The sequence below is a fragment of the Panthera leo genome, chromosome A1 (genome assembly GCF_018350215.1).
Source record: "Panthera leo isolate Ple1 chromosome A1, P.leo_Ple1_pat1.1, whole genome shotgun sequence".
Classification (NCBI taxonomy): Eukaryota; Metazoa; Chordata; class Mammalia; order Carnivora; family Felidae; genus Panthera; species Panthera leo.
The window spans coordinates 207,188,029-207,207,642 of NC_056679.1; the positions used below are offsets into that span (position 1 = coordinate 207,188,029).

The 19,614-nt window shown below is 40.6% G+C and overlaps 1 protein-coding gene across 5 annotated transcripts in view; it reads left to right on the forward strand.

Moving 5' to 3' along the window:
- DAB2 (DAB adaptor protein 2) overlaps nt 1-19,614 on the forward strand; it is a 69,482-nt gene that overhangs the window by 32,337 nt on the left and 17,531 nt on the right. For 4 of the 5 annotated variants that reach the window (XM_042951519.1, XM_042951500.1, XM_042951535.1 and 1 more), the window contains exons 2-5: nt 15,029-15,215; nt 16,225-16,364; nt 17,294-17,392; nt 19,076-19,207. In XM_042951519.1, coding sequence (XP_042807453.1) covers nt 15,125-15,215; nt 16,225-16,364; nt 17,294-17,392; nt 19,076-19,207 — 462 coding nt within the window. In that variant the 5' untranslated portion in view covers nt 15,029-15,124. Of the gene's footprint in view, nt 1-14,803; nt 15,216-16,224; nt 16,365-17,293; nt 17,393-19,075; nt 19,208-19,614 lie in introns of those variants that run through there. The other variant, XM_042951509.1, reaches the window with a different exon arrangement.

The following is a 19,614-nucleotide window of genomic DNA, read 5'->3' on the forward strand; positions in this document are numbered from 1 at the left end:
AAACAAACAAAATTATATTGTGCTTGGGGAAAAACTAGCATTTTTCTAGGCTCCTCAAAGTCCATGGTTGATGCCACCTCAGGAGCTTATCTTAAAAAGAGAAAAAAAAAAAAGTAAATGAAATATTTAAGACTTAAACCTTTGAAAGTGTTGTCTAATGACACAACCAGGATAATTTTCTTAAGTATCTTGCTTTTATGCAGCTGGTACAAATTTGATTTTTTTGTCCTCTCTCCCAGCCCTGGAATGATTTTAATGTCAGAAGAGATAATATAAGAAAACAACCCACTAGAATATGTTAGAAAACCTTCGAAGTCACTTTTGAAATCCTAATAAACTTTTTAAAATCTATACAGATTAAGGTGATACTTAAGCTCTTTCCTTGTGTTCTTTGATTATTTTAATCAGGAAAGATCAGGAGGCTGTATGTTCCTTTCGTAAGAATGCTTAGTTCTCTGAAACCCTACCATCCATTTCAATCTTATTGGTAGAGGTCAATTAAATGACTTACCGAAGGTGGTATGGAAATTGACTCTAAAAGCTTCTTTAGATTAGGAACCATGTTTAGTGTTTGGAATCCCGTAGGAGTGGCTTTTTCCTGAAGGCTCTAGTAGATACAAGATTCTTTGAATTACTTTTCCAAGCTTGCTGACTGTATTTCATGATTCCTAAGGTAGATGTCTAGATGTGTTTATGGAAGGGGGACCAGTGAATGGTGATGACTCATGATTCCAACAGGCGTAATTATGGTTACATTTACTTGGATTTATATATATAATTCATGAAACAAAACCTTCCTCACCTGCTTAGACTTTATAAGCAAGAATCTGATATTAAGTGGTAGGGGTTTTTTTATTGCGATTGGAACTTCTGTGCTCATCGATCTGTGCGGTGAATGGACCGCATACAGATACTTCAATACATTAGAATCATTTATTGTTTGATGTATTTGTTTCAGTTGTGCAGCAATTAAAATCCCAAATCTGTTTCATTTAGCATGACTTAATATGCTACCTAGAATATTTCCATCCTTCAGTTTAATTTTAAAATGCATTTATTTATTGTCACATACTTTTCTTCTTTCACTGAAGTTTTTCATTTCTTTTCATTTTCTTTTTTTTTTAATATAATTTATTGTGAAAGTAGCTAACATACAGTGTATACTGTGTGCTCTTGGCTTCGGGAGTAGATCCCCATGATTCATCGCTTACATACAACACCCAGTGGTCATCCCAACACGTGCCCTCCTGAATGCTTATTCGGTCTAGTATCATTTCCCGAAAGATGAGAGAGCAAGGAGAGTGTGAACTTTGGCTCAAGGACACTTGTGAATTTTTGTTATCTTTACTCACTCTGCAGCAGCTTCTTAGAGTTTTTGTATATAAACACACAGTTTCGAAGTCTAACTATTTCAGAACCTTTTTTTGGATCCTGCCTCCTAAATTTTCAGCACTTGAGTAGTACTCGTATATCACCTCAAGAAGCAAGAAAAACAGTTGGTAGATTCACCCTTCTCCCTGTACACCAGAACCTGAAATAACCTAGGCAATTCTTATCTGTTAACCTATCTGACTTGGTCAGCAACCAAAAAGTAGGAGAGTTCCCCTGGCTTTTTAGATAGCCTTCTGGAACTTTGTAACCTTTGGTGTGTAGAGCAATGGTATCAGGAGGGGAGAGGGCTAGTTATCAGGTTGCTAGTTCTATGTAAACCTGAAATTTGACAAATAAATAGAAAATCTCTTTATTTTTTAAGCGATTCTTTCTTCCTTCCTATTTAAAAACAAACCAAGTCTTTTTTCTAAGAGAAATCAGCTAAGTTGTGAAGAACCATCCATAAAGTGATAATTGATATATCAAGCACACGGATAACAGTAAACAAAAAAGTGGTTTCAAAATATATATACATATATATTATATATGTATATATGTATACGTATATGTATATATATGTATGTGTATATGTATATATGTATATGAATATATATATGTATATGTATATATATGTATATGAATATATATATATATATATTCATTCTAGGGACGCCTGGGTAACTCAGTTAAGTGTCCAACTTCCGCTCAAGGTCACGATCTCACTGTTTGTGGGTTCGAGCCCCACAACGGGCTCTGCGCTGACAGCTCAGAGCCTGGAGCCTGCTTCAGATTCTGCGTCTCCCTGTCTCTCTCTCTCTCTCTCTCTCTCTCTCTCTCTGCTACTCCCCAGCTTGTGCTTTGCCTCTCTCTCTCTCTCAAAAAAAAAATAACTAAACATTAAAAAAAATTAAAAATATAAAAATATATATTCTTAACCATGAGGGTTAGCAGGGCCACCATCATTCTTAGAAATGAAACTCAGCTGCCCTGTTGACTGTGGATATCTTGCCCAACTGGAGGAGATCATATCAGATGTGGAAATGTGAGCCATTCGCAAGTGTCTCATGGAAGGTTAATGCCAACTCTACGGGGAGACTGGACACTAAAACAAAGGACACATTCTACTGAAAAGACCACCTAGAACCCAGAGATAACATGTTAGGTTAAGATAACTTAAACTGATCTCGTGTTGTGTCTACATAACTAGAAGGACTTTTTGCATGGTTTTGGTCTCTGTGTAGACACAGAAAGAAGTGCTGCCTGTCCATATTCAATTCCTACACACACGGCCGTTTTACTCTTCTGTGCTGATGTTATAAGGCAGCTGGAGTCTCTCTCTTTTAAACTCTTCAAAACACAGCTTGTCTCTGAAACATGAGTTGCAGAAAGGTACAGAAACACTCAAGCAATGGCTTTGAGGATTATATAAATGTGGGCCTCTGCCTGGAAAGGAAAACCACATTGGGATTTAATATAATTCAGCCAGGCTATTAAAGAAGAAACCAAATATCAGGCAATGTTTCTTGCACTGGTTTTTGGAAGAGGAAAAGTTTAAGATTACCTGCTTGCTTTTAAAGTGCTCTGCTGTCGTATAGCATAAAATAATTCTACTAGTGTATGTGGCTTTTCGTCCGTACTTGTGTTGAAAATGCAGATGGCTCTAAATAACATGCTTTCTTTAACTCTTCTAACAGCCACGTAGACTTTCAAGATGACTGTTGCAATGGACCGGAGTAGAAAGTGGACTGTGTGTCACAATTAAGATTTATATGTACAAGTATCATAGGGGAAGGGCCCAAATGAATACACTATTGTGTCCTAAAGTCCACATGCTAGATATATTGCACACCAACTTTGACTTAATTCAGGATTATTTCATATGGGAACAAGAAAGCACTACTTGATATTGTGTGTTCAAAGACGCAAACTAAGATTCTTTTATATGATTTAGTTTAAAACGAGTGTGGAGCTAGAAAGAGGAGTTCGTTTGGGGAGCTACCCTAGCCTGGGAAGAATAGGCATGAAAAGAGTGAAATATTTGCTGGTCAGTTTGGGTGAGTATATATACCTGAGGAGAGACTATTGGAAAAAGTATGAATAGTGTCAGTGTATTGGCTTAGGAATCAAATGTGCAATGACAGTCCTTTTCCCTCGCCCTGATTCATTAGCTTTTTGACTACCTTTTCCTGCAAGGGTCAAGCATAATATCCGTTATACATTTAAATGCCAAATTCAAAGTAAAATCCATAGGTTTGCTGTGCTTTTGTACCAGTTCCATAATGCTTCTCCTCAAATCACCAGCCCAAAGGCCCTGCAGTAGAAACTTTCTAGAGGCTTCCATGTTAGGAGTGCTATTTTTTTTTTTAATTGAAAACCCTAAAATTGTTCACGTAAATTGCTCATTCTTTAGAACACTCTCTTACCTTGGATTTAGGATGAGAGGAAAACAGAATGAAATACTGTATCCTACTTTACTATTTAATAGTACACAGTAGAATTCTCCTAAATTCAAATTTTAAAACTGACTTACTCTATTCGCCCATTCCAGTCATCTATCAACACTTCAGCTTTTAAAAACCTTATTCCTTCCACATGCTTTTTTTTTTGGCATACTTTCTGGTTACCATCACTTCTTAACTAGAAAAGGCAAGCTGTGCAAAGGCCCTTTCTGTCACTGTCACTGTCACTGCAGCATGGCGCCCCCTACCTTACGACAGCGCCTTGGTGCAGGCTCCTGTGCCACCACTAAAATATGCTGGGTTTTCTCCACTAAGGCAAGCGCTTGGGGACTGAAGCAGGTGCTGCCATCGCTGGCCCTGCGGTAGTGTCTCAGCACGAGTGGGTGGGGGGAGTGCTCACGAGAATCCCATCACGTCCCACACAGCTCTTTCTGCATTCCCACCAGCCACTGTACCAGTGAGGCTGCCCAAAGTACGAAAGTATCTTCTTGACTGGGTTAGATGGGAACCCGTACATTTCAGCCTAGGTCTTTAGTGTAGACTTCTTACTGAATGCCCACTCCTCGGCCATAAAGAATTTTCCCTTAATTCCTACCCCCTACCCTCCCCACACATACACATCCGCCCCGTGTTGACTTCTTCAGTCCGTTGGCCATTTCCCAGAAATGTCTTGGCTTGCCATACAAATTTACCCACCAGATTGCCAGTTACCTTCAAGCCTAAAGCACAGGTGTATGGCCCTCCCACCCCACAAAGAGCCATATTGTTCTCTCTCCCAAAACAATGAATTCCTAATAGCCTTTCCTCAGAATTATTGGGAATCACTCATAGCTTATTCCATAGTGACTTGCTATCTTTCTAATGGAGCAGCAGCTAATAAGGCAGTCCATGACGGTACTTAGTATTATAAACTGACTCAAGGATGCAGTCATCACCTTGCCAGTCTCTCTTCCCCACGTGGCTCTTGAGGTATAAATACAAATGGAACAATAGAAGATAAGAAAACAAAAAGGGGGATCAGGTCCTAGTCACCTCCATATGCAGAGCTCTGATAAATCTGGGTTGAAGTACACTGTTCACTAGACTAGAAACCCCCCATTCTCTTTTCCATGTCAAGGTGCATCTGCTACATTGCACTGCCCAGCTCACCCGAGATATACAGAACACACGTACCATGGCTGGTTGAGCCACATCCAGATAGTCACTGGTGTCAGGGGTACCATGGCAGAACATACCCTAAATGATCCAATGCCACCAATGTAAACTAATTACAGAAATATGATCTTCAAACCTCCAAAGTTTCAATGTCACTTCGTCCCTTTGTAGAAGTGAATTAAAGGATAAAATCGGATTCCCGTTTCTCTTCTCTGTTCGGTCTAAGCTAGAGGAGGTCATGTTCAAGAACTAGTGTGGAATGATCAGCTGGGATGTTAAAGTTGAGATGGGTATGCACTCTAATGTCAATTAATCCATCTCCAAGCTTCATTTGTCCAAGGGCACAAGAATTCCACATGGTCAAAAGGCCGCAAGGGTATTCAACACCACATTCTTTCTTAGAGTCTGAACAAATGTAAAGAGAAGTTCTAGACTCAGTGCTCTGTGCGTGTCTTTGTTCATGCAAACATACTAACTTATAACCAGCTTTTCCAAAGGCAAGAGTATCTTGATTATGAATTTACATTTTCTTCTTTTTCTAACTCGTTAAGCATTCAAACTGAATAGCCATTATGCTGAAATAACTGAGTAATATGATTGTAAAGTTGAGCATAAACTTAATACTTCAGTTCATCCTGTGAACAATTTCAGACATTCCTAGTGAACTGTTTGCATTGCCCAGTCTAGAGAATGGGCCCTCATCTGGATAGCATTAAGCTGTGTCTTAAGCTTAAACTCTCCTAAACACTATTATAATGACTATTTTTTAGGCTCTAGTAGAAAATATTCTTAATAAAAACTTACTTTAAAAACAAAAAAGGGTGTGGTGGGTACAAAACTTAGGAGAGGTTATAATGAGTCAAAAGTCTTGAAAGTTGCCAACTTAAGAAGTCAAACTTCCTATCATGCTTAAAAAAAAGAAAAACATGAAAAGGCCACACACTGAATAGTAGACAATGTACTGAAATAAATCTGAATCCTTTGATCTGTGAGTTGCATCTCAAACCTAGCCAAATACTTTCTTCTAAGCAGCCAAATCAACATTAATAAACCAGTTTGACCAATTAGGACTCCAGCTACCTAGGTTAAAAAAAAAAAAAAAAAAAGAATCCAGTGATAATGTATGGTTAGATCCCATAGAATCCTTTTTTGGTTTTGGTTCAGAAAATGTATGTGAAAACTTATGTTCAAACTATTCTGCTAAGCTATCTTCCTGTTCTTTGCTTGATATATCTAAATGGAAGGTACTCTTGGTTCAGTCTGTATGTAATGGGCTTTGCACAGTCTTCAAAAACAGTTAAAAAAAAACAAAAAACAAAAAAACCTGACACGTATAATCTCTAGGAATAGGACAGTAGAGCCTCATATTAGGATCTAGATTTCTCCTGGTACCAGCTCTACCCCAACCAGCTGCTTAACAATAGACAAGTTATACATTCTTTCTTGACCTCAGTTCCCTAATTTTTAATAATGAAAGGGTATGACCAAATTATTCCCTAGGTTTCTTCCAGCTGAAAATCTAACCACCTGGTATTTCTTTAAGGAGACATAGGATCATGGAAGTAGATGATGGGACCTCAAGCTTGTCAGTACATTAGAATTATCTGGAAACCTTTAAAATATATGGGTGCCTGTGTCTCCTTCCCCAGAGATTTTGATTTAATCAATCCGGGAACAGCATGGACGTCTTTTTAAGAGGCCCCCAGTAAACGTTCCCCAGGTGATGTGAAGTAGACCTTCTAAACTACTAATGGTAATGATGTAGGCTTGGATTTGACTCAGCCCCTCTGGTGATATGGAGTAGATTCAAAAGCCAGAGTTGAACGGGGGTGGCCCTCCCACTGACAAACTCTCTCACCTTTTCACCTAAGCCTTGCTAGTGAAAGTACTGCATCCCTCTATGGGTGTCCTTGCTAGCTGTTTACTTGTCGATCCTAGTTGTTCCAAAATTGTTTAAACACTTGCTGTGGAAAAGCAATGCTGGATACAACCGAAGACTCTGCAGGACATAGTATGTAAGATGTAGCTTTGATTTAAGCATGGCTACCCTTTGCTGAGTGTGCTTTCTATATGGTAGGCACTGAGGTTTCTACATAAGTTCTTACTGATTTCTTGTAACAACTCTGCAAACAATATTCCCATAATACCTAAGTGAGTATTATTAGATAAGTTGCCTCAAGCCACAGAGCTAGAAATGGTGAAAGTGTATATAAAACCCCCAAGCTGAAAGCAGCTATGCCATCATACCTCCGCCCAAAATTAACTGTATGGGGAACTCTTGGCCTGACTTGGTTCCAAAGAGAGGGAAAAGCTTCTCGTTTCAGTATTCTTAAGTCCTACAGCGTCCTTTCCAACGGTTAAAAGCAATGAAAAAATGGTCCCGGTAAATGCATACCTCGTGTATACTTCCTCGTGTTTGGTTACTGAGGCCTCTACAGCAGTGTCAGCACTTACAAGAAAATCTAAGGACTCCTTTTCACTGTGCATCAACATACTCTCATTTCCCCAATTACACAAGCTGCAAAAACCTTAGCGTCTATTATACTGGGCCTTTGCAGAGCAGTGTAAGCCTTCCTGAAAGCATAGGAATCCAAGCAGTTAAAGGAGAAAGGCTTTACATCAAGTATCAGAAACAGCCTGACTTTGCTGTATGTTTCTGGCAACATACCTTATTCTCAAAAGGCTACTTTGAAAATAATGGTGAAGGCAGCTTGCTGCCCTCGTGGACCCCGAGATCTGCCTTAGAGGTTAATATTTCACATGTGCTGATTCAGTACCTCAGCTGAGACAGGCATAAAGTTCCAAAGGACACAGGAGCATATTTTCTGACAAGTACAAAGTCCTGGACACTCTAGCAAAGATGTTTATGTTTTTTTGTTCTTGACTCTTCTCAACTCTCTTTCCTGTGTCTATTTTATGTTACTGTTTCTGAAAAATTAACTGGCATGTGAAAGTCAGTGGGATTATGACTTTAAAAGCAGCTTATGAAATACACATTAAAATCAGTATGACTTGTTTAAAAAAAAAAAAAGATAAGAGCAACCAGCATCTATAGTAGAAAAGGGAACATAGATCATGGTTCATTTTGAGCCTAGGAACTTATTAGGGATTGATTTTGTTTTAATGAGTCCATTAACTTACCCATAAAATAGACACATTTTATTTCACAGAGCTGTCAGGCTAAATGTTTCAAGTGCTTGGTAGGTTAAATGTTTGTCCCATCTTCCTTATCACTAAAAACAGATTCTCAAACATTTGTGGAATGGGGCCATCATGAAGTAAGTCCTTAAATTACTCCTTTTACTAGCGTTTTGAGACTGACCCAAGCAAATTTCTCCCTGCCCTATATAATTAGGATAAGGTCACCCGGTGGGGGGGGGGGGGGGGGAGGGGAGGAGGCGGGGGGGGGGGGGGGGAAGGGGAGGAGGCGGGGGGGGGGGAAGGGGAGGAGGCGGGGGGGGGGGGGAAGGGGAGGAGGTGGGGGGGGGAAGGGGAGGAGGAGGGGGGGGGGGGCGGGGAGAGACACACTTGTGTCAGGATATTTGTGCGAACCCTGGAATCATTAAGTAGTGTCGTTGCTGATACCCATGCAACCCTGCTGATGGAAAGGGTAAACAAGAATAAGGAGGCACCAGCCAGACTCCTCCCTACACAAATGTATCCCTGTACCGGGCATCCCAGGGTTCTAAATACTTGCCGTCTTGCATGAATCACTTGAAAGGCTAAACAAACTAGCAGATTTTTTCTTGTGCAAGGGATATACTTGCCGTAAGATGACTCAGGCAGTCTTCTGGTATACATTTCTCAGAGCCTTCTCAGAAACTGAAAAAGATGTTGCAAGCTCCAAAAATCTCTCCTAGTCATGTGATTCTTGTGCCGTGGAAAGGGGAAGTTCTCGCATTCTCTCAGGGGGGTTTGTTTGTGTCGAGTCCAGAATCCAAGTTATGTATCTTTGCTCAAATGGAAGCTAGCAAAGTTTCTTTTACGACTTTCTGTTGTATTTTAGGCCTTAACAAGGACTGAAGAATACATAATAGCTTTAGATCCTCCTCTCTTCCCAGCTGTATCTTTATTCCTCTCCTCCAGCTCCTAATAAAGGGAGCAGCCCCTCCCTAAGAATGAGAACCAGCTAGGTTTAGATGGAGAGCTGTTCATGTGGCTTTTTATATATGTTTTTGAGCTTTAATTTTTAATCCCTGCTTTATGATAACACCCCTTGTGTGTGTTTCCTGATTAGTTTTGTGCTTTTTGGTCAGAAGACTTTCTGGGACTAAACCCAATGAATCAGAAGACTATGGGCTTTCTCGGTGTCCTGTATCTGCTTGTTCCCCTTTATGGAAACCTTTTACTTTGCTAGAGCTCAAAACAGAACACACAGATTAATGCAATCTAGACAATTCTGTTTTAAACAATACCCTAGCTTGGGAAAGTAATCAAAGAAAATACTAGGGCACCTTTCGGCCCTCAGATCCCTTTTCTAGCTCCAATCCTTTTCCAAAACCAATTCATTATAAAACCTGCTGGAGGTTTTATGAGAACAATGGGCAATTCTGTAACAACGTTAGAAGGATTATTATGCATTCGAGTTGAAAATGTTTAAGTTGCTTATTCTCTCCAGGGGGACCTGAGTCTAGAAGCAAGACTTCTTCCATCTACTGCTTGTCGAATGGTAGATTGGACATTCAGAAAGCCTGTAATGGGGGGGTTTGCTCTTTAGACCTTGGGAGAAAAGTAAATGCTTATCACTCTGGTATATGTGATACTGGATGGATGCTTTTATGAAAATATTTTCAAAAACCTCTCACATTTCTTCATGAAGGAGTTTGGAGCAGAGTCTACTCGCTGATCATTTCAGGGAACATGGACACATTTTATTAATTTTTTTAAGTCCATTTATTTATTTTGAGGAAGAGGGAGAATAAGCACACGTGAGTGGCGGAGAGGCAGAGAGAGAGAGGGACAGAGAGAATCCTGAGAAGACTCCGTGCTGACACGGGCTCGATCTCACAAACCATGAAGTCATGACCTGAGCTGGTATAAAGAGTCCAATGTTTAACCTATGGAGCCACCCAGGCACCCAAACATGGATACATTTTAATTTTTTTATGTTTCTTTTTGAGAGAAAGAGAGAGACAGCGTGTGAATGGGGGAGGGGCAGGAAGGGAGGGAGACACAGAATCCGAAGCAGGCTCCAGGCTCCTGGAGCCGTCAGCACAGAGCCCCACATGGGGTTCAAACCCACAAACCTCGAGATCATGACCTGAGGGGAAGTCAGATGCTTAACCGACTGAGCCACCCAGGTGCCCCCAAACATGGATACATTTTAAATGGCATGGCCTGCGATGCAGACCTATGTTTGCATTGTTATTGTAACATTATATACCTTTTCTTCAGGGAATTTATGCTAAAAAATTTTTTCCTCCCTATTATGTTTTTCTAACTTGCCCCTTGCTCATTCCTAAACAGTGGAAGGATATAATTAAAAGATACCAACTGCCTTTAAAACAATTCCAATGCTGTGAGAAGTTGTACTTAAATGTCTGAAAAGAGAAGTTTTTGCTGTAAAACCAGGGTAGTACCATTCACGTTAGAACCCTTCCAGGGATATCCGGGTGGCTCAGTAGGTTAAGCATCTGACTTTGGCTCAGGACGTGATCTCGGTTTGTGGGTTCGAGCCCATCATCAGGCTCTGTGCAGACAGCTCAAAGCCTGGAGCCTGCTTCAGATTCTGTGTCTCCCTCTCTCTCTGCCCCTCCCCTGCTCACCTCTTGTCTCTCCCTCTCTCTCAAAATTAAATAAATATTAAAAAAAATTTTTTAGAACCCTTCCATTTTGGCCCCATCTGCCAACACTAGATTTGAGACCCGTTCTTGAGCTGTGAGGTTGTGGCACAATCACCTTTGCGACTAAACTGCACACCACCATTCCCTCTCCCAAGCCCCTCAAAGTGTTTTGTCGCACTTCTCAAATTCCTTTAAAATATTCTCACCTTAGGGGCGCCTGGGTGGCTCAGTCGGTTGGGCGTCCGACTTTGGCTCAGGTCATGATCTCGCAGCTTGTGAGTTCAAGCCCCGCGTCGGGCTCTGTGCTGGCAGCTAAGAGCCTGGAGCTTGTTTCAGAGGCTGTGTCTCCCTCTCTCTGCCCTTCCCAGCTCTTCTCTCTTTCTCTCTCCAAAATAAATAAACATTAAAAATTTAAATATTCTCACTTTAGAATAAAATTTGCCAAATTTAATAACCTAAATATTTTATTATCAGAAATAATATCTTACAGAAAAGTACAATATTGGGCTCCAAAGATGGCCAATGAACTCTTTTACCCAGATTATTTTAAGCTGAACTGGAGGGAAAGTGGGGAGGCTTCAGGAAGAGGTCTTACCTACTGTCTTCAGGGACAAATAGGTAACTGGGATGGGCTGGATGTGGGGGAGAGGGGCATTTGGCATATTTGAAAAGGTAAGGGATCCAAAAGCAAATAATACTCTAAAAGAAATGAGACATATGGGCTTGCTCTACAAAAATGAAAACAAAGGAGATTGAAGATAAGAAGGGGCAAAATATTTAAGAGTCTCACAAACAAAACAAAAGCATCTAAGTCTTTGTGCTAAATGCAAGGGGAACCCCAAGACTAAGCAGGAAAGCTTCCAATGTTATTCTAAAATTTAGAACTTCATTACTTAAAAAAAAAAAAACACATCCAGATCACCCCAATAGCCATGGGGTGGAGCACCCCATGGTGCTAGCCATGGACTGGAGCCATGGACTAGCCAAACACTAGCCATGGACTGGAGCACCAAGGTTGTCATGGGAGCGAAAAGTAGGGAGAGAAAAGGCTCAGAAAAAGGTAGAGGTATCTGATTTATGCAATCAGATACCCCCAAAGGCCGAAGAGCAAAGTGATTGGATTTGGTCAGGAGACCCATCAGCAGCTGAAGTTGAGTTTCTGAGAGTAGAGTTGAGATGAACAGTCGTTTGAGAGAAAGGGAAGAAAAAGAAGAGGGTAGGAGACTATTAAGTTGAAATGTTTAATCATGAAAGAATCACGAGATGATGACTGGAGGACTTACAGGGTCCTTATTTCTAAGATAAGATCTGAGCAACTTATAAAGGAAAGGGCCTGTCCCTGTATCTCCTTAGGTCAGAGAGTAGTCTCACCTCCTGATGTAAATATGGGCAAATATCCTCTTGAATTGGAATAAATTCTCTGAAGTTAAGGAAATAACTATCAGTTGCCTGGAATTGGAAGAGTGTGTATATGCCTAGGAGATTTATCGTGTCACCAGGAGACAAATCTTGGGAACCACTGAAACCAGTCAAGGCACACAAAATAGAGGTGTATTCGTTTCCTAGGGCTGCCATAACAAAACACCAAAAATGAGGTGGCTTCAAACCACAGAAACCCATTTCCTTACAGTCCTGAGACCAGAAGCCCCAAATCAAGATGTCAGCAGGGTTTGCTTCTTCCGGAAGCTCTGAGGGAGAATGCGTTCCGTGTTTCTCTCCCGGCTTCTGGTGGACATTGGCAATCCTTGGCATTCCTGCTTTGTAGATGTGTCAATCCACTCTTTACCTCTGTACTCACATTACCTTCTCTTTTGTGTGTCTCTTTGTTTCAAATATCCCTTTGCCTTTCTCTTATAAGGACATCTGTTATGGGGTTTAGGGCCCTCCCTAAGTCCAGGATGATCCCAACTCAAGATCTTTACTTACAACTGCAAATACCTTTTCCCCAAATAAGGACAAACTCAAAGGTTTGAGGGTTAGAATTTGGAAATGTCTTTTTTAGGGGTCACTACATGTATGTAACAGCTCATCTCAGTAGCTAGTAGGAGGCTTCTCAGAGGAGATCCATTAGTGTAACATGAGAGGAACTTGGGGCCAGACATCCTGAGTTAGACCCACGTTCTACCTCTTAGCAGCTCTATAGTTGTTTTTTTTTTTTTAATGTTTTTATTTATTTTTGAGAGAGAGACAGAGAGAGACAGAGTGTGAGTGGGGGAGGAGCAGAGAGAGAGAGAGAAGGAGACCCAGAATCTGAAACAGGCTCCAGGCTCCAAGCTGTCAGCATAGAGCCCGACGTAGGGCTAGAACTTGGGACCAGCGGGATCACGACGTAGGCCGAAGTCAGACGCCCAGTCGACTGAGCCACCCAGGCACCCCAGCAGCTGTATAGTTTAAAAACCCCGTGCCTTGGCTTTTCCTAGCAAAATACTCATAGGGTTACTCTGAGTAACCTACTAATACCTGGCCCCCAACTAAGTCTTGAGTAAACAGGGCTTTGGGTCCTCTGCTATGTAAGACTTTAACCTGTAAAGAGATTGTCTCCCTGACTGCTTACCAGTCAGGTACCTTTGAGCAAAATTAACAATGAAATCTCCAGTTTAAATTATTCAGGTAACATTAGTCATACATAGATTTCTGTATATATATGTTTTTAAAGACTATTAAGACTATAAAGACCATTTAAAGACTCATGGAGGGAGAGATGAAGAACTGACCTTGGGGAAAACATGTTGACATTTATGAAGTAAGCAAAGTGCAATTTAGGCTGATGGAGCCTCAAAAATTTTATCCTTTAGTTATCTATAAAGTAGCATGTATTTCTTTGGGTGGACTTGGTCCTTGAATTTAAGAAGCTCAAATAAATGGATGCTTTAACAATAGAATTAAGCTTTTTTGGGGTGGGAGGAATGTACCAGTCAGCGAATGGTCTTTTTTTTTTTTTTTTTTTTTTCTTTTATTTGTTTTTGAGAAAGAGCGTACTAGCAGGGAAGGGGCAGAGAGGGAGGGGGACAGAGGATCTGAAGAAGGCTCTGGGGCTAAAACTCACAAATCCCGAGATCATGACCTGAGTCGAAGTTGGATGCTCAACCAGCTGAGCCACCCAGGCATCACAGTCCATGGGTGGTCTTAACACGATTACAAAGCTATGAATGGCTCGGCTGTGCCTCTGGTCTTCAGTCCATGTAGAAGGTTAAACTTTCTCTAGCTCTCTCAGAAGCTGTGTAGAAACTTTGACTCCTGGGACGTGAAAAAACCTTTAGAAACATTAGTTCGCTTCTGTGTGTTTACAGTGACTCTGAGTTTTTCTGTTTTACCTACCATGATACATAGAGAAGTTTTATAAGAGCACATACCACAACTTCCTTGAGGATAATAAGGCTGAATAGTAGCATAAAAGTATTTACGCTCAATGAATTGCACAATAGACATCCCGTAAATTCATTGATCCCCTGATACGTTTAAGTGTTAATGTCAAAAATGCTTGTCTTTTAAAGTATAGCGGCTAGATAGCCCTGGAAGCCATCTCCAGAATCCTAATACGTAAAAAATCTATATTTATCAATGGGAATAAGATAAAGTTTATAACGCTATTCCTGACACTGCCTTTGCAACTAAATGGGTTTTTGAAGAACCAGGATTCATTACTGTCCAATTTCAAATGCCAAAATATTTCTGTTTTGCTATGAAACCCTATTTCTGTATGTGTGACACATTTTGATCCCTACCTTTAATACTAGATTTTTATGCCAAAATTCCAATGCAAACTACTTAGGTAGGTAATCATTAAATGTTACTAGATTGCTTAAAAAAAAAAAATCTAGGGGGCGCCTGGGTGGCTCAGTCGGTTAAGCGTCTGACTTCAGCTCAGGTCATGATCTCGAGGTCCATGAGTTAGGGCCCCACGTCGGGCTCTGTGCTGCCCGTTCAGAGCCTGGACCCTGCTTCAGATTCTGTGTCTCCCTCTCTCTCTGCCCCTCCCCTGCTCATGCTCTGTCTCTCTCTGTCTCAAAAAAAAAAAAATAAAAGCATTAAAAAAAAATTTTTTTTTTTAAATCTAGTAAACACCCTCTTTCCATTTTGGAAACTACAAAGGAAACAGTCCTACCCGCTCCTCTTCAGAATTCAGTCTGTTTGTTTATTCAGAAAGAACAAAATGAGTCTGAAGAAATACACTCCTAAATCACTGGTTATAAGCCTTTTAGCACAAAGTCTGGATTTGCTGTCTTACGATCTCATTATGCCTCTAAACTCTGCCTACAGGTATCTGTAGCAGGTTATGTTCGTTTGAGACTGCGGGGATCGCCTGGTGTCACTAGCCTTCTGCTGGTGCTGGAGTTGGCTGTCTGCCTTCTTGCCATGTCTAACGAAGTAGAAACGAGCACAACTAATGGTCAGCCTGACCAACAGGCTGCACCAAAAGCACCGTCGAAGAAGGAAAAAAAGAAAGGTATGGAGCAATCCTCTTGAGGCCGCTGAGGGGAGCGCGGGTTGGCTACCTCTGAAGAAATGTGAGGCTCGGGGTAAATGAGGCAAGAGCTGGCCCTTGCCTCACTTCAACCTCCGCCTCATGCCAGGTTCTCCTCAGCAGGAAGGTTGGACTTTGGCAGAGATTAGTTTGCTCCGCTTCGAATAAGACCTGTGTCTGGAGGGGGTGATTGCTCCAACTTGGATCTTGCTGGGGAGCGTTCATAGCAGCTTGTTTGGTTGATAAACACAACTATCAATTATTCTTTGATTATCTTTCAGGAACCTGTTCACCACTTTGCTTTACTGAAGTAGCCGTTTTTCAAAAACCAAGATCTTTATTTTATTAGACCCTGTTCTCTTGACCTGAAGTACCACCAGAAAGTGCCAGAATCCTTAATCATTCGTAGTTTGAGAATGTGCCCTGGTTTGTTTGCCTTTTGCTAGTATACGTTAGCTATGGGAATGAGACTAAACAGTCTTTTCAAGAAAAGCAAAAGAAGTTATAAAGATGAGATAATAATCTTAATAATTTTCAAAGGAATTTACTCACAATTTTCTTCTGCTTTATTGACAGTTCAAAATGTTAACAAATAGAGAAATGGCTTATTTTTCTTTATTTAAAAAAAAGGCATTATCCTCCTTACTTCCTTTTAAAGATATTTTTTTTAATTATGATGAAGGATATCCCCAAATCCCACCCCATATATTTCCATAAATTTCCCATAATTCAGTCCATTTTGTACCTTTAAGAGTTTATTTTTTCTCCACCCCAACACCATATACAGTATCACAGAACATGCTTTTACTCAAAGGAAGTAAGAATAAAGATAGAACATTGCATAGTTGATCAACTGTAATATGACCAGTATTTATACTACTCAGATTTGGAAATTCTGGAACATACTTGGTCATACCGTGGGGATGATATTTAAAGACATTCATAAATTTTATCCTAGATAAATTTTATCCTTTTTTCCCCCCCTCCTCAGGCTCTGAAAAGACAGATGAGTATCTTTTGGCCAGATTCAAAGGTGATGGTGTAAAATATAAGGCCAAGCTGATTGGCATTGATGATGTGCCCGATGCAAGAGGGGATAAAATGAGCCAAGATTCTATGATGAAACTAAAGGTAAAAGGGGAAAGCATGCTTTGTCTCCATCTTACGCAAATATCCAACAGAGGGAATTATATCAGAATTTGGTGTTTACCTATATCTCAATTATTTGAAAGAAAAACATTTCTAATCACATAATTGATCCTGTGGTACCTCATTTTATGAGGAAACATGACTTTGTTCACATATTTTGTCTGCTGTTCTAAAGACTTGGCTTAATCAAGTATTGTGGGACTCTAGATGCCTTTTCCTTTGGGCAAATCAAGTTTTAGGTCCTGGAAGTATTCCGATAAAATTCAGGTCTCTAGGGGCACCTGGGTGGCTCAGTCACTTAAGTGTCCGACTTCGGCTCAGGTCATAATCTCGCAGTTTGTGAGTTTGAGCCCCACATCGGGCTCTGTGCTGACAGCTCAGAGCCCGGAGCCTGCTTCAGATTCTGTGTCTCCCTCTCTCGCTGCCCCTCCCCTGCTCACACTCTGCCTCTCTCTCTCTCAAAAATAAATAAAGATTTAAACAATTTTTAAATATTCCAAAAATAAATAAAATTCAGGTCTCTATTTGGAAACTATGGCTCTTCAGTATTAGCCTTTTGGTTTTTTTAATTTTTAAATTCTAGTACTGTCACTATGTGAACCTAATAAATAATTGTTAAGTAAGACAAGACCTAGAAGGAACATCTTTGAAGGTCTAATTCAGTCTTGTGTTTACCAATGACTATTCTGAAGCCGAGAGAATCAGAAGGACTTATCCAAGTTCACGCAGCTAACTCACGATGTCCTGGCTCAGTGTCTTCTATTTCATTCTGCATCTATTCTGAAAGGTGCCGGATCCTTTCATAGATGGCAAACCAGGCTGAAAATAAAACTATCTTTTAAATGATTTAGTATCCAAAGCATCATAGGGTAGTTTTAACTAGATTTTTCTTGTTTTCCCACTCTCATCAGGGAATGGCGGCAGCTGGTCGGTCTCAGGGACAACACAAACAAAGGATCTGGGTCAACATTTCCCTTTCTGGGATAAAAATAATTGATGAGAAAACTGGGGTAAGAATCTGCTTTCACTGACACCTTTCTGACCACCTGAGTCTCACAAACGATGTGACTTAACTCTCAGTTCTCTGTTTCCCTTTTCAAAATTCTGTGGGGGAAAGAAAATAATAATACATGTTACTTTTCTAGAGAAAACAGGCAGAAAATAGGGTAGGAACTGAGGAGTCAAGACACTTTATTTTGAAATTTATTCTCTGTAATGGATGTGAGCCTCCATAAACACAGATATAGCATAAACACAGATATGCTATAAATATCACTTCGGCATTTTTTAGACCTCAAGTACACAGAACTAGATTAACCCTACTTCCTGGTTTGTGAAGCTGTCATAGGTCTATGCCTGGGTCTCATTTTAATATATTGATTACCTGCAAACTTACTGGCTAACCCGAAGCTAGAATATTATCCGTAACACATCTACCTTTTCTTTCTTCTCTCTTTTCCCTTCTTCCTCACCTGCAATTATAATCTCTCATCCTGTAGGTATAAACTTGTTCATTTACTTGTGGTTGCTGTTGTTTGACCGCATATGAAAGGTATTACTTATTTTGTTTGTTTTTCTGCCACCGTATCAAAAAACTGTCATACTACAGGTTCTCTGGGACTTTTTTCTCTGCTCAACATAACATCATGAGATGTATTTACTTAAAATGTTATTTGTAGCTCATTTGCGTTTCTGTAAAGCAAGGTACTCTGTTGTATTAACGTACTATTGGGAGACCTCCAATTATCAACCATCCCTTCGTAGAGATGTCTGTTATCTATCATGCAAAATCCACTGGTCAAATACAAAGCCTTGGAACCCTGGCAGCCGCTCACTGACCCTGCTCGTCCTTATGCACTGCTGTTTCTCTTGTCCCTCATCTCTCAAGTGTTATCTTCCCAAGCCCATCAGAGAATGGTGGCAGGTTTCCCTCAAGCATTCCCTTGCTCCCCAAACCTTCTAAGATATCCAGTGTATACTCTCCAGTGGCCTTAGGCATCTAGACAAAAACTAAGGTATGTTATGACCACCTACAGATATCCTTGAAGGGTTGAGCCCTGCTGTGTGCTTGAAAGGATCAAGACAAAGGGGATGGAGGGAATAGATGGGAAGGCACCACTAAACCAATAACCCCCTGCCCCAGGCAACTCGTGGATAGTGAGGTGGACATGGGAAAAACCTGATACGAGCATTTGGCAACTTGCAGAATGTTCTGGGGATGATTGTTCTAACAATACTTCAGATGATTTCCTGGCCACTCAGAGCCATTGTCGAAAGATCCCATAACGAACTTAGTTATGCTGTTCACCTAAGTTTGACTTTGAGTTGGGAAAGTCGACCCACATAGATGGTTTAGCAATGAAATGTGCCATCTTTGCTTTAGAAATTCGTGGTCTCCTAATACAGTCCTCAATCCTTTCTTGCTATGTGGCATCATATCTTTGGGATGGAGACAATCAAGTATCAATATTCTAGGAAGTGTTTTTCCCACTTCTGTTTTCTCCTCTTTGTTCCTTTTGGAGCCCTTACTAACGAGAATAAATGTAGCTCTAACCTTCAACCAGAGGCAAAAATTTCTTTCTTCAAGTGTTTTGGCTTTTTTATATACGCCCAAATATCTGATGCTTCATCATGCTGCCATATAAATAGATTCTAGTTTGAGCAATAAAACATTTTTTATGTTTATTTTTCAGGTAATAGAGCATGAACACCCAGTAAATAAAATTTCTTTCATTGCCCGTGATGTGACAGACAACCGGGCATTTGGTTATGTGTGTGGAGGAGAAGGCCAGCATCAGTTTTTTGCCATAAAAACAGGACAACAGGTAAGCTCCAAGCCTTGAGATACACCTGGAGGGAGACTTGTCCTCAGTTCATCACAGAGTGTCTGTCACTCAACTAGAGAGCTTGCTAGAGACAGTTAGATGTAGGAGGACTAAACAGTGACTCGGAAGATGACTATCTTTATTGGTCTTAGGAATCATTTTTCATGCTTATTTATTTATTCTGAGAGAGAGAGACAGAGAGAGGCAGAGATAGAGAGAGACAGAGACAGAGACAGAGAATCCCAAGCAGGTTCCGTGCTGCCAGTGCAGAGCCCAACGTGGGGCTCAAACCCACAAACTGTGAGATCATGACCTGAGCTGAAATCAAGAGTCTGTTGCTGAACCGACTGAGCCACCCAGGTGCCCCAGGAATCATTTTTAAATGTCATTGAGACCCATATTGTGTA